The 14,103-nt window shown below is 40.4% G+C and overlaps 1 protein-coding gene across 2 annotated transcripts in view; it reads left to right on the top strand.

The window, feature by feature from the left end:
- The window catches only part of rnf213a (ring finger protein 213a), a 36,951-nt gene that overhangs the window by 1,160 nt on the left and 21,688 nt on the right, over window positions 1-14,103 (top strand). For both annotated transcript variants that reach the window (XM_035654572.1, XM_035654573.1), the window contains exons 2-21: window positions 649-764; window positions 1,797-1,930; window positions 2,702-3,394; window positions 3,519-3,694; window positions 3,796-3,963; window positions 4,354-4,556; window positions 4,674-4,963; window positions 5,055-5,314; window positions 5,422-5,634; window positions 5,757-5,949; window positions 6,041-6,096; window positions 6,294-6,468; window positions 6,563-6,721; window positions 6,837-6,935; window positions 7,031-7,153; window positions 7,299-7,482; window positions 7,721-7,894; window positions 8,035-8,187; window positions 8,270-8,889; window positions 9,089-9,248. In XM_035654572.1, the coding sequence (XP_035510465.1) occupies window positions 668-764; window positions 1,797-1,930; window positions 2,702-3,394; window positions 3,519-3,694; window positions 3,796-3,963; window positions 4,354-4,556; window positions 4,674-4,963; window positions 5,055-5,314; window positions 5,422-5,634; window positions 5,757-5,949; window positions 6,041-6,096; window positions 6,294-6,468; window positions 6,563-6,721; window positions 6,837-6,935; window positions 7,031-7,153; window positions 7,299-7,482; window positions 7,721-7,894; window positions 8,035-8,187; window positions 8,270-8,889; window positions 9,089-9,248 (4,330 nt within the window). In that variant the 5' untranslated portion in view covers window positions 649-667. The remainder of the gene's footprint in view (window positions 1-648; window positions 765-1,796; window positions 1,931-2,701; window positions 3,395-3,518; window positions 3,695-3,795; window positions 3,964-4,353; window positions 4,557-4,673; window positions 4,964-5,054; window positions 5,315-5,421; window positions 5,635-5,756; window positions 5,950-6,040; window positions 6,097-6,293; window positions 6,469-6,562; window positions 6,722-6,836; window positions 6,936-7,030; window positions 7,154-7,298; window positions 7,483-7,720; window positions 7,895-8,034; window positions 8,188-8,269; window positions 8,890-9,088; window positions 9,249-14,103) is intronic.

The raw sequence follows: 14,103 nt of genomic DNA, 5'->3' as shown, positions 1-14,103 counted from the left end.
ACAAATAAAAATCTCTTATCTTAATTTTTTCATATTAAAAATTTGCAGACATGGAGATATATTTTATGTATTTTCATGAATAAGATAATTACTAAAATTGGTAATTCTCAGTGTGAAAATAAATGTATTTTATTGTCATAAACTTTGAACATGTATTCACAGAATGAAATGCACCCTAATTAAGCGGCACCCCTGTGTTAAATATTTTATGAATAGGCAAGTTTATATATATAATATAAGTTTTCTACAGAAGAGTACTTGGATATTTTCTCTTTTAACTAGTTAATTTTTCTAAAGCATATTTTTTAGGTCTAGTTGGTCTAGTGACAGTGAGACCTCTTTTCTTTTTCTCCTCTTTGGCTGAAGTCAGTTTATCATTGGGCGTTAGTTAGCGGGACTAAAGGTGGGCTTGCAGTGGCTCTCTGACACTATTTCCATTTCTATCACTGCACAAAATGTTTATTTGTAAATTTGCTGAGTAAGACTGTTCAAAGTTCAAATAATAGAAACAGCTCCGCTCTGGGTGGTGGGGCTGAACACTGTCTCAAGAGGCCTCAGCTGGCAGAATTGAAAGTGAAAGGATTCTGCTACAGGGTGGGACACAAGTGTAATCTCACATTAGAGTTAAACTTGTTTATTCATTTGCAGACATCTCTGAAGTCTGAAGATGAAGTGTTCTTGTGGCCATAATGTTGTGGAGAAAACAGCCAAGTTCTGCAGTGAATGTGGCAAGAAGCTGTCTGTCCAACCTGCAAACACACAAGGTAAGTACATTCATTTAGAAATTTGGTTTAATATAATATGTTTTCTTTTAGGATTTGTTTAATGAGGTCCACACAGTGTAAAAAAAAAGAAAAAGTTTGTTAATACAGCATCCAGAATGTAATTAGAAAAAAATGAATGTCACATTCTTCCTAAATTACTAACTGCTTGACGTAAAAGTCGTGAAACAAATGGTCGTTGGCAGGTTAAACAAACAGCGTCTTTACATACTGAGTATGTTTTACATTGAGAGCAAGGTCTATATTGTGACCTACTTTATAAAGAGCCCAGGGGGAAAATGCAAACTCGAGCCATGTGACATAATGTTCATGTTTGTAACTGTTAATTAAAACACACATAAAAAGAAATAGCCCAGATGGGTCCATAGTAATAACACATGAATGATGTTTTATCTTATGATTGTATTGATTATTGGAGATTGCTGTCCAAACTATATTCTTTGCAATGTTTGAATGCGTCTTTTTTCTCTCTTTTCTTTTTTCTTACTCCCGCCTCCAGAGTGCTAATGACACAGGCGCTTACCTTGATTACTGCTCAGCAGTCTGGTCTGGTGTAGCCAAAAAAGACTAAGCTCCAAATTGCTCAGAATAAAGCTGCAAAGCTGGCACTGCCCTGTCCGTTGGGTGTGAGGCAGAGCAGACAGAGTGCAGACAGAGTGCAGGCCAGTCTCTCATGGCTCAGAGTAGAGTAGAGGAGAGGTTGGCTTGCAATCTAATGAGTTTCTTTTGGAATATTTGTTACAGTGAACAATCAAATTGTCTGTACTCATAAATAACTTGTATGAGAAAAAGCACAGCCACAACAGCAGGCAGGCTACCACACGTGTTCTATGTATTGTTTCATATGTATGTTCTGTTGTGTGTGGACTCCAGGTGATTTGGATTCGCCTGGAATGCAAATTAACTTACAACGATACACTCCTGTTGCTAACTCCCAGACCAAGAGCACTGTGTAGTTTTTTACATATGTCTCTGGATGCAGTCTGATTTGTATTCCACATGTTTTTAATCCAGATACAAACGATCAGCCCAAATCCTTGGTAGCAGACACAGAGGCTGAGAAATCGGTGTCTCCTGTGGACAGCAAGGACTCCAATAAATCCCCCAAACGTCCGAATGATGAGACCATCAGCAATCCAAAGAAAAGGGTGAGTGTAGCTAATGTCACAGGTTCACCCAGGGTTCTGTTGGTTTTCTGTAATTGTTTTAACAAATGCATATTTTAACATTCCTGCTCATTCTGACTCACAGTTCTGGTTCACTTCCACTTTCAATTCCCACACACGTTCTTTGAAAACGAAAGTCAAACAATTCTAAGCTAATTATCATATACTGACATTACTGAAGTAGCTTTTAGAAGAAACAAACATCAACAAAATGAGTTTGATTGTATTGTTTTATATTATAATATTATGTCCTAACTGGGGGCACACTAAGTGATGCAGTGTGATGGGTTTTTTTTTGTGTTTGTTTTGAGCTGAACTTTTCTTATTCCTGTTGCTCACAGTGGAAGCACTGCATATGGATGAGGAACAGTTGATTCATGAAGCTAAAATAAGTAGTATAAGTACTATATGATACTATATGATACCTCCTCATTTAAGTACAAAAAGCTAAATGAGGAGGCAGCCGGCTGGAGGGAGATCACCAGGGACCTGGGAGTTTCTTGTTAAAGAACACACCATAGCTAATAACTAAATAAAAAACAAATTAAGTAAGTACTCACCCATCTTTTACTTGAGTGTTGATGATGATGGTTTGTTTAAGGGGCAGCTGAATTTTAGATTGAAAGATTCTGTGTGGACAGAAAGCGTCCGATATAATTCAATGCAATAGTCAGACGTCTGCATGCAGTCAGGACAAGCTATTAGTAGTAAAGTGGTTTGTAACACTGTTCCTCTTCTTTATGGTCATCATAGAAAAAAAAGAGGAAGAAGAACAAAAAGAAGAAAGATGGCACCTTGTCTTTAGAACAAGATCCAAGCCAGTCTGACCTGTCCCATGTCTCCCTGAGAGACAACCAGGGGCAGACGACGAAGGGCGAAAGAGAGTCCTCTGACAGTGAAAGCTCAGATAATGCAATGGATGAAACACCAGAATCACTCCAAGATGGGCTTTCCCAAGAGAGCCAGCCTAGTTCCTTAGCAGCTAACACTCCTGCTGCACCATCTGAACAACTCATCCAAGGTGAAACGACTGCTGCCCCAATGGAGACCACAAGCTCTGAGGAAGCTCCGGGTAACCCTGATGAGGGAGAGAGCAGTGCACCGAAATCAACTGAGGATCAAAGACTCAAGACAGCACCGACTGACACTAAAAATAAACAGCCCACATCAGAGGACAGCAAGAGTACGACTCCTCAGTCAGATTCAGGCAAAGGGACAAACGACACTAACTCTAAAGAGCAAAAGACAGACAAGAAAAACTCAAAGAACAAGAAAGACACGGTCTCCACAAAACAACCTCCACTGGATCAGAATGCCAACGTGGAGCTGAATGTGAAACAGACAGGACAAACCAAACCGAAGGGAAAGAATCAGCAGGACCAGAAACAGAAGCAGGCTCCTGCAGCTGAAAAAAAGATGGTTTTTGGCCCTCAGGAACCAACAAAGGTAATGCTGGCTAAAATGTTATTAGAACAATCGTTATTTACAAATAAGCTGTCATTTTATTTGTTTATTGAAGAAAGAGTTTAAGTTGTATATTTAACAGACAGTTTTAATGCTGCTTGTACAGGCTCACAGCACAGGCTCCAGTGTTGACCCACAGGGGAAGGTTGAGGACATGGTGGTTCAGCAGTCTGGTAGCGGGCAGGACTCGACCGCTGCAAAAACAGACACTGACAAGGGAGGTAAAGTTGACAGAAAGGATAACAACGAAGCCAGCACCCCAGCTGTACCGCCACCCAAAAGGTGATCAAGTTCTCTCAGATCCTTGTACACATTTGATTTAGTTATTTTGTCTCAGTGCATTACATTTGCTATATCTGTATTTATTTGTTTTTGCTTTTTAGTCTGACCAGGAACAATACCATTGCTGCACGCGAGAGACTCACAATTTACTTCCATGCAGTTCTCTCAAAGGATTTCAAATTCGATCCAAATGAAGATCGTATCTTCATCAGGGCAGGGTCCCGCATTGGGAAATGGGAGGAAGATACGGTTGAGCTGTCTGTGACCAGGTACTTGACTTAATGGTTAATGAAGTTTAAATGGTGGCCTGATACATGGGTATACCAAACAACAATAACTGCAAAAAATAATCCTGCAGAATCCACATATCTTTTACTTGATTACTAAAAAATAATCTAATAACTAAAAAGAGTAAACATAGAATACATTTACTATTACGTTGCAATGACATTGTCACAAAACTTTGCCTTTTAAGCAAATTGCTATAAAATCAAGCTAAGTTTTCTTTCAGTACACAATCCCCACTGCCAGGTACAGCCAGCCATAGTGGTGATGGGTCGGAATTCAGCCCTACTGTTTAATTCCCTGCCCCAGAAAATAAAAGAGTGCTCACTGACATAACACCGCGTACATTTGAATTTATTTTTCTTTCCATGCAGGGATCTTGGAGAACATGGTTTTCTGGTGGAGGGCAGTTTGCAAACAATCAAAAGGGAAGCTGAGTCTGTGTCGATACCGTACAAATATGTTGTCTACAACAATAAAAAGGGAAAATATGAATATGAGTTCATATACAAACTGGATTCTACACAACCAACCAACAGATGTTTGTTTGTGAAACCCCACCTCCTTAATCAAGAAGGTGAATGCATTCTTACCTGAGGCTATTTGTAATTACAGCTGCCTGCTTGGTATCAGCATTTGAACACTATATTTTGATTATTATTCTGAAATTTCTGTCATTTTTTTTTTCTTAAAGGGGACTGGCATCAATATGATGACATCATCTGTGCAGAGCCATCAAAGAACATGCTCAAACGCTTTAAAGAAAAGTTCTGGCCTGAACAAAAGAATAATCTGATTCAAGGCAGAGAGATTGCAGGGAATATAATGCTGGAGACCATCTTTGATCTTCTCAGGAGCTGGACTGATGTCAATTTGAGAAGTTTTCTGATCCAGTTGAATCAGTTCTTTCAGGTTTATGGAGAACCTTTTGTGTATGAAGAACAAGAAAAGAAATGGAACTCCTTAGACTACGGAAAAGATAATGTAAGTTTTTAAATTCATAATATTCATACATTAGCATACACCATCTAGAAACACCCCGATTATGTAATCTCAAATCACCTTTGTTTACTAGGTGAGGAGGATGCTCAAGGAATTCATGCTGACAAACGTGATTCCTCAGTTGGTGAAGGACGGAGAAGGGAAGATGCTTTACATTCAAGATCCCATGAGGGCAGCTGTGATCATGTTGTGTGTGTCAAAACATTATAGCATCAGACTGAATGATGCTGAACTTAATCGGCTCTGCACTGCATTGTGCCTGCCCAAACTAAACAAAGAGGATTTCCTTCAATATTGGGCAGATTTTTCACAGAATGTCTCAATTCTCAAAAAGTAGGTACCTAATCTTTTCAATAATCGAGTACAGTTATGATCTACTGACTAAGAGTAATAATTTAGTAATTTCTGCTCAGATGCTCATAAAATTATCTTTGTTGTAGTCTGCAAGAAAACTTGGTGTCTGTGATAAATGCTGTGAAAACAGCGGGAATGCCCCGATGGATTCTGGTACTACCGCTCCTCCACCTCCTCAAAGGCACCACAAAGCCCTTTGAAGTACCAACTTGTGTAAACTCGAAGTATGACTTATCCTGGGCAGGTTTGCAAGGCCTTGAAAGGAGTTCCTTAACATACATGAACAGTCAAGATAAAAAGTAAGATTCTCCTTTACCTTTGATAAAGTACATGAAATACTTGTACAAACATCTTCCAATGTATTTATTTAGAAATAGATGGATAGTGTTGTACATGTGTTTACCTGCTCTTCTGTTTTCAGGGCACTGCTCAATGTGATAAAAAACTACAGTCACCTGATGGAAGTGGATGCACTTTTAGTGCGATCCTGCTTGTACTTAGTGTCACTTGATGAACTGATGGAGTGTGTCATCAACACTAACACTGAGCTTTTGGACATTCTTCATGTTTTCACCTTCAAGGCTCCTCTGGATATTTCTTACAGTAACTTTGAGGTGAATTGGAAACATTAGTTGAGAATATTATATGTTGGGGTTGTAGTACGTTTCGTTGAATTAATTATCTTTTTTAATTTCTTTTGTACAGACTGTGTCTAACATTCTCTCACATATCCAAGGACATCTCATAGAAGGAAAATACAGGTGATTTGCTCTTCAAAATTTAGCAGAATTTCAAATGAATCTTAAAAGTACGAGACAGATAAGCTCTATTTGTTGGTAAATTGTTATTGTATTGAGTATTTTGCTGTGCAAGCCATGAAATCAAACTTCCACATTGTGGTTAACATAATTATTAAATTTTATCCTTAATCGTCTATTCTGGTTTTTGTTTTTTATAGTACATTTACTGGGGCTTATAGGAGAGGGTGCCTATCAACAGCAGTGAAACTGTTGGAGAAGCTCTGCAAAGGAGTCAAACCTGTGACATATAGCCAGAGCTACACTGATATTCCTGTGGCTTGTATGAATCTGGTTGCATCAGTGTCAAACTTTGTCCACTGTAACAAGCAACAGGTATGTGAAGTGAATCTTTATAAAGCAAGCTGTTAGCATTTCAGACGTAATCATGTCTTACTAATCTCATACTGTTCTACTAATTCTCTTTTAGGAGACTCAACAAGGGGAAACAGAGCAGGGATATGAAAAAGACTTGATCTCTCAGGCGTTAAGCATTACCAGAGAATGGATCAGTCGGTTCTTCAGACAGGGTTTGCTCACCAAGGGTTGGTCATCTGTGTTACGAGATGAGACCAAAGCAGAGATCGAAGTGAGCAGTTTTGTTATACTTTGTAAATAATACACAGAATAGACATGTAGATGTTCACAACCCATTATTAGTAGAGAAATCTGGAAAATGGTTCTTTTGTTGGTGTGTTTTACAGGTGTGGAACAACATAATCTCCATCCAATTCATAGATGAAGAGTGCACAAAAGAATGGAGACAGACATTCACAATGGATTTTGAGGGCAAGTACAAACAGGTATGTGGCACGTGTTTTTTTTAGATCCATGTTTATTAGATTTTTGGCTAAGCCATAAAAAATTAAATATACGTCATGTGTGTGTCTATCTTTAGGAATCTGCTCTGGATCAAATTGAATTCTACTGCACAAAGATAGAGGATCTCCGTGAATCCCATCCACCTGTTGCTGCTAGTATTGAGAAGTGTGCTCTTGAGGCTGTTACATCTTTGTGTCAGGTATGAAAACTTCTCATTTTAAAATCCATATGCATATCCAATGGCATAGCTTGTTACAGTCATATTTAAGAAAAATAAAAACTTTATTCTGTAGACAAAAATGAGTAAATTACCATGTTTATGGTTGTTTATATCTTGTATGCAGAGCAAGTCTGAGGGAAAACTCTTTGAGAGGTTCAAGATAAACTGGAAGTTTGGGAAACTCATCTCAGCCATTATCCAGAAATCGTGGCCAAAGGACCATCAAGGAAATTACCAGGAAGATAAAGAAGTCGTCCTTCAGCATCTCCTCTCCTGGACTGCTGCCAAAAACATTTTCCAACTACACGGTATATCCTCATGAAAAACTAAACCATTAAAACATGCACACACCAGAGACAAATAGACACATTCGATAAGGAAGGGAGGTGGAATATAATGATAAAATCTTTGATCTTGATCTTTCACTTATAAAAGCAAAGCACCTTCCATTAGTAGGAAACCTGGCCTCAGTTTATGACTTCATGACAGAAATTAAGCATTGTAATAATTGATGTGGTTTTTGATGTGTAATTTCTGTCATTGAAGGGGCAGAAGAAAAGCTGATTGAGAAGCTCTCTGAAGGAGCCAGGGACAGAATGGCTATAGCCATATCAGCATTCACAGCCATCAACAATCAACTGGTCAATGGAAGCATTAAAACAAGCCTACTCAATGTCATTTTGGAGAGGAGAGACGCTTTCTTAGACCTGCTGAAGATCGGTAATAACAGTATGCTTGTCATTAAAGAACTCCCAAGTTTATTAATAAATAACCCCCAGAAAGTGTTTATTTCATATGATGGTGTGCACTGACCTAAAATATATATTAAGATGTGTGTGTGTGTGTGTGTGATTTAACAGATTGCCTGTCTGAGAATGAACAGTACAGGGATAATGCCAAAATGAGGAGGCTGTTACAATGCAGACAAAACGAAGTGGAAGCTGTGTACCATGAGAAGGAGCTTGTGGCCGTCTTCTTAACAATGAGCCACAAACTTCAGGAACATATGACAGGTATAGCCGTGGTGGTTATGTGTTTGGTTTGATCATGCAGTAGCTGCAAATTTAACATACATTAATTTCATTTCCATGATAGTTGATGTTGCCGACATGGAAGAAAGGCAGCAGATCAACATTGAGGTCAGCTCCTTGAATCATTTCATGGAGGTTCATCAGTTTGACCAAATGTCCTCTCCTATGGCTGGCGTTGTTACCTACTTCAATCTGGACGAAGAAATCAGAGACATGGCTGAGGTCCTGTACACCTTCAGAGACAGTTACATATTCAAAGTGTGCTGGGAGAAACAAGCCAAACGGCTGGCCACTGAAGAAATGGAAGATGATGATCCTGATCAACATGAAGTAGTAGACATTATGGCAACACCAGAAATGATACATGATAACATTTTCAAGCCTTGCTTTGCTGATTACAAAGATATCTACACATGTCTGAAGAATGGCAGTATAATGCTTGAGGAGGTAAACCAGCTCTTCAGCGCCTACAAGGGCAAGTACGAAGAGCTAGCGCAGGACCTGGACATCATGTGCAGAGTTGATAAATCGACTGACAAACAGTGGATCCACACAAGGGTTCACCAGATCGAGCAGTACCATGAACTTCATCTAGCTGTGGTTTCAGCTCAAATTATCATGACGGTCAAAGAGACGCTTCGACTTCAAGGGGACTTCAGGGTTCTGGAGACACTCACAACAGTTGTAAGAGGAAATGTTTTGTTGCATTCAAAAATATTACACATTATGAGAAAATTCAGGCTAAAACCCCATTTCTGCATATACTGTTATTAAAGATGTGTACAGAGAATGCAACATTAAAACATGATATAAGTGTCTCCTGGTCTCCTCAGAGGTATTTGAGCAAAGTTAGTTTTAACTTTTGGCTCTCTCCTCCTTTCAGAATAATGCAGACTTTCAGAGAGAGCAGCTGAATCGGATTGATAATGACTTGATGCAGGCAAAGAAGGCTCTGGTGGACATCACTGAGCCCCGCAGACTGTGTCTGCAGGAGCTGGGCCTCAGAGGAAACTTTGTAAAGTGGGTAAAAGATGCACTTGAAGGTAAGTTATTATTATTTTGTAATGTATGTATTGTATGTATGTATGTGTGTATATCTTAATATTCAATCAGAAAAAGTTCCTAAATATTAAAGTATGTTCATTATTTCGATATTCCCCCCCCCCCCCCCCCCCCCCCTGTATCAAATGAGCTGAGGTGTTTGTTGACCTGGTTCTAATCTTGCGGCAGAAGAACGACATGATGTTTGTCGTTGTTCCATGATGGTGTTCGGGTACTTTATTCTTTATGAGCTCAAAACAGACTCAGATTTCATGGCTTCAAAGAATGCTCAGAGAGCTCTGGGAGCTTTGGAGAATGACGCACTAAAAAGAACTGGTAAAGAGGAGGGACTTGCTAAAACATAATAAACAACTAAAAAATCGTCATTTGATGAAGATTGCAATTCCTCTTTTGTCTGATCTTTCCAACAATCGAGAGTGTTAATGTGACTATTTATTGATTGCACTGTAACTTCACAGGCAGTTGGTGAATGTTATACGACTTAATAATTTAGGCAGGTACTTCTCAGTGAACATTGGGTGTACTGTAGAATCAGCAGACACGGGTTAAGAAGTGTATCTTCTTTGGTAGCAGGACAGTCACGCGCAGTTTGAGCGATGGCTGAAGACTGTGAGGAGACAGTCGTGTCAGAGGTGGGAGCTGGTCATCTCTCTCTCTTTAGCATCGCCAGTCAAACACAAGAGGGTATCTGACTGATCAGTGCACACAATGTAAGGAAAGAGGCAAAGTAAAAAAATGTCAGAAGAGCTAAGCGGCTTTCCTAGTGTGTCATTATCACAGAGAGTCCGCAGAAGAGGCAAAGTGGTCTACGAAACGCGATGTATAAGAAGTGGTACTTGTGTGTTTTAAGTTCATGCTGAGTCTTGACACCGGTCGGGAACGCGTGCAGGCCTTCAGGGGGAGATACATGATGAAGGGGCTCGGGAGAGTCGCTGTGATTCTCTTGAGGAGCCTGGGAGTGCCGGAAAAACGTAGGTGCTTGTTCTGGGAAAGGGATCGGGAGGCCAGACATGAAGGTTGTCACTGTGCAGAGGGGAGACATATATTGAAAATTTCCGGCTTTAAGTTACATGAGCAGAGGGTGAGTTTGGTAGTTCACGTTGCCGTAGGTATTTTTATAATCATATCATACATTTTTGTTCAGTGATTTTATTGTGAAGTGCATACCGATGTTTGTGATAAAGATTAACAATGTTACATAAAATACAATGAATTAATAATAAAGTATAGAAAAGAGTAGTTTTTGCACGTATAAATTGGAACTAAGATAGGGATGGGATCGGCGTATTGGTTTAGTTGATGATGTTGAAATTTGAGTAGGTACTTACCGATCCAAGGTCTTTTCAATGAGCCAGCTGATACAGGAGCAGTTAGCATATAACTGGCTAGTCATATCATGGATGCAGTATCAAACCCTAGATGAGATTTGTTGCGGTTCGAGACAATTTTGAAAATAATCATGCGCCTTATGGAGGCGGTATTGTCCCATTCATAGCTAGAGGTTAGCAATGTTATTAAATAATAGAGTGTGTTAGAGGTACTATTGAAAACAATCTTAAAAAAAGATAAACATTGCAAATTGGTGCACTCTAGGTTTTATTATTTTCAGGTTTTGCGAGTTGTTCAGGAATAGGGTGCGGCATTCAATTGACCTCTACAATGCTTGGGGAGTGCCCTCGGTAAGCGGTAGAGAAGCTGCAATCAACTGCTGCTTATCAAAGCTGAGGAAAAACCCATTACTGAATGGATTCCTGGGCAGTGTTACAGTTGTCATTGTGGAAGGAGATTAAGAAAGAACAGTTCCTGAAATTTTGCAAGGACAAATGGGAATGCCGGCTTTGGAACTGTAATTTTGTGCACACCAAAGAGACTCTCACTAAACTATCTGCAAACTTAACACGCTGCAACAAATTGTCTCACCTAAATGCGCCAAAGCTGACTCGCATGTCCAATGTGGCAGAGAACAGTCTCACATGACTGCTATCTATCAAGCAAATTGACAGCTTCAGAACTTGCGCGTCCGCCGACATCCAGTAATGACAATCCTCAACCAAACAACCAGCGACCAACACATGAGGATATTGACTTCCATGAATTTTTGTTGCGTGCAAAGACGGGTGCGCCACGGGAACCTCGTCACAAAGTGCCTTGGCTTTTGCACAGTCTTGTGAATCAAGCAACTGGCTCTTTTGAAATTGACTCTGGATGCTATTAATGCTACAAAGCAGATTTTCTCGCCAATTTGAATAACTACCAATCTTGGCAAGATGTGGACTCCTGCCAAAACACAACGAGAGGAAAGAGTGCAGAGATGCAAAGTGACAAGCACACATTGATCTGATCGAGTAACCCGGGGGGCGACTTAACCGGCTGCAGTTGCCTAACGGCGCTGAGTCCCGAAAATCGACGCAGACTCCATGTGGTTGCGCAGCACGATGAATGTCTTGAGTGTGTTGGCATCTCGATTTTCCAGCGTAAGGCGCCGAGCCAGATACATTCCAACCTAAAATGACATGCGGTCCTGTGCACCTCCTACAAACATCCAATCGCGGTGAGTATCCTAGAACGCGTGTCTCCCAGCACCAGGCTACCGGCAGATATCCTCTACTAATGTATGGCAAGCTTGCTCATTCTGAAAATGTTAGTTAAATTGGACTCTTTTTTGCAGCGCAGGAATGCCAAAAATGCAGCGAGCAACGAACGAGCCTACACGAAATATGTTGTCATCTGCCGCTGCAAGGCGATGGCTGCCTTCCTTCGCCTTCAAAGCCGCCGATACAGACTTCCCTATTCCTCTGGTTATCATCTGGCGAGAAATACGCGGTGAGGTCTGCTCCAACAACAACAACTTTGGTTGATCCCGAGTCGAAATGCAAGTGCATGCGCTTATTCGCGACAAGATGCGAACTGGTGTGTTTGGTGTTGTCGTCAATCCAACAACAGACGCGGCGCGTGTTGGAGTGTTATTTCTTTCCAGTAAACTCATGCTATTACCAAGATTTAATACTTCCCTGAATGTGGATTTCAACTCCTACAGCATGTTTAATAACTCTGCCATAAATGTTTTTTTGTTTTTTTTTTTTTGAATCGCAAGGTAACTCTGTTAAAACTCAGTGCTCTATGAACACAGGGCGTGCAGATTTCACCATTCGAATCAATGAATGGACAAGTGACATTCGCTTGCTTGGAAAGCCTATGTTGCAAATGGAAATGTCTCCTTCAGAGTCTGCTGTTGAAGCGGATTCCCACACAAAGGAAGACAAACGACCGTCAATGAATGTTTCACATTTGGATTCACGCGATATTCGAGCGTAATCATGAGCAAAGCTTAATGCTTAAGTTAGTGCAATCAGATTGACGTGTAATAGACTGTCCTCAAACGGGATTAAGAAACTCTGGTGGTTACATGGAGCGCTGTTGTTATTTGAAATTTGATTCACGTGGGACAGAAGAGGTCTCCCCAGAAGTTCTTTCAAATTGCTAATTCGGGTATGGTTGTGGACTTGAGAAGAATGGGAGTGGTGAACCAGCGCTGTAATCGTAATAGAGTTTTGGAGCGGGGCCACCAACAAGAATGCTATCAACCGCAAGTAAAGGTTTTTAGTCACTTAATCACCTTGTCATCCGGAAATTTTACCAAGCTGGTTACCATAATCGTGTTTTTCAATCCTTTGTCCGTGGCCCATAGATCAGAAAACTGGAACCCACTACAAATGACCGCAGAATTGTTTCATAAATGTTCCGTCTGGAACAAAGAAGTGTAAATCGTAGAGATAAAGAAGCCCCCAGGGTCCAGACATGTGAAGCCCCGGATGACCATTATGGAATGAATGAAGAATCCAGAAAAGAGCCCGTTTCCAAGCGGGCAATACCAGTGCTCAGAAACGTTTTATAACAACGTGATGTGATGTTTCACCGAATAAAAGGGTGTGAAAAGGGTCGCACGTGATGTTTCAAGATTCTCAAATGTAAATTGTGAATTGTGGAATCCTGGGAGAACTGAGTAATTTGCAATGGTTCATGTCTTCCGGAAGAACTGTGAGAAGCATACCTTTTTTGTGATGTCTTTACTGGACGTGAACTGGTTTCCCCAATTTGTGGGGAATCATCTTGCTCTGATGGATTTCAATCATCACTCAAGCTCTTGAGGAGGTGGAAAGATTGCAGAAAATACTGACTGGTTCCTAATGAAATTGTCCTTTTCTGATAGAAAGAAGATCGGCACCCGAAAAATCCATAATTTCTTATAATGAACCATGTGTCGTAAAATGGTCAGCTTGGCGTTTCAGTCTTCAGGATGGCAAACTCTGTTGAGGAAAATTGCGGCCGCACTGGGCCGAGGGATAAAGGGAGGCATTGAATGAGAGGTGTGAATGAGCGCCTGAACGCTCAAGAGTCTTTAGCCAATCACTATTGAATAACTCAAGAGGGGGAGAATAAGACGGAAATGCCAGTTCTGGATAGTGGCGTGACTGTGAATTAAAATGGCTTAAACATGCAGACATACTGAAGATGCTCAATCACGATCTCCGGTCCAGTGGTCTTCATTAATGAAGGGGAGACGGGTTGGTAAAGAGGAGATATAATTTTTGTGCGTCGGAGGAAGTGGCAGTGCTGGAAATGAATTTGGGAATGGCAGGAAATCGGAAAAACGTTTTAGACAGTGCAGAGAAATCCGAACCAACTAAGGGTCCTATTATTAAAGTCATTCATCAAAACACGCAGCACTCGTAGATATTTGAATCGTATTCATTCTTCTCAGAAATAGAATATCATATCAAGAACAATAATCACACAGAAAAGGACAAACTCTTGCTTCTTCTCTATCTTCATTGC

Source organism: Morone saxatilis, unplaced genomic scaffold (assembly GCF_004916995.1).
Source record: "Morone saxatilis isolate NCDOM2014 unplaced genomic scaffold, NCSU_SB_2.0 Contig14, whole genome shotgun sequence".
Lineage (NCBI taxonomy): Eukaryota > Metazoa > Chordata > Actinopteri > Moronidae > Morone > Morone saxatilis.
This window is presented reverse-complemented; position numbering and strand designations above follow the sequence as displayed.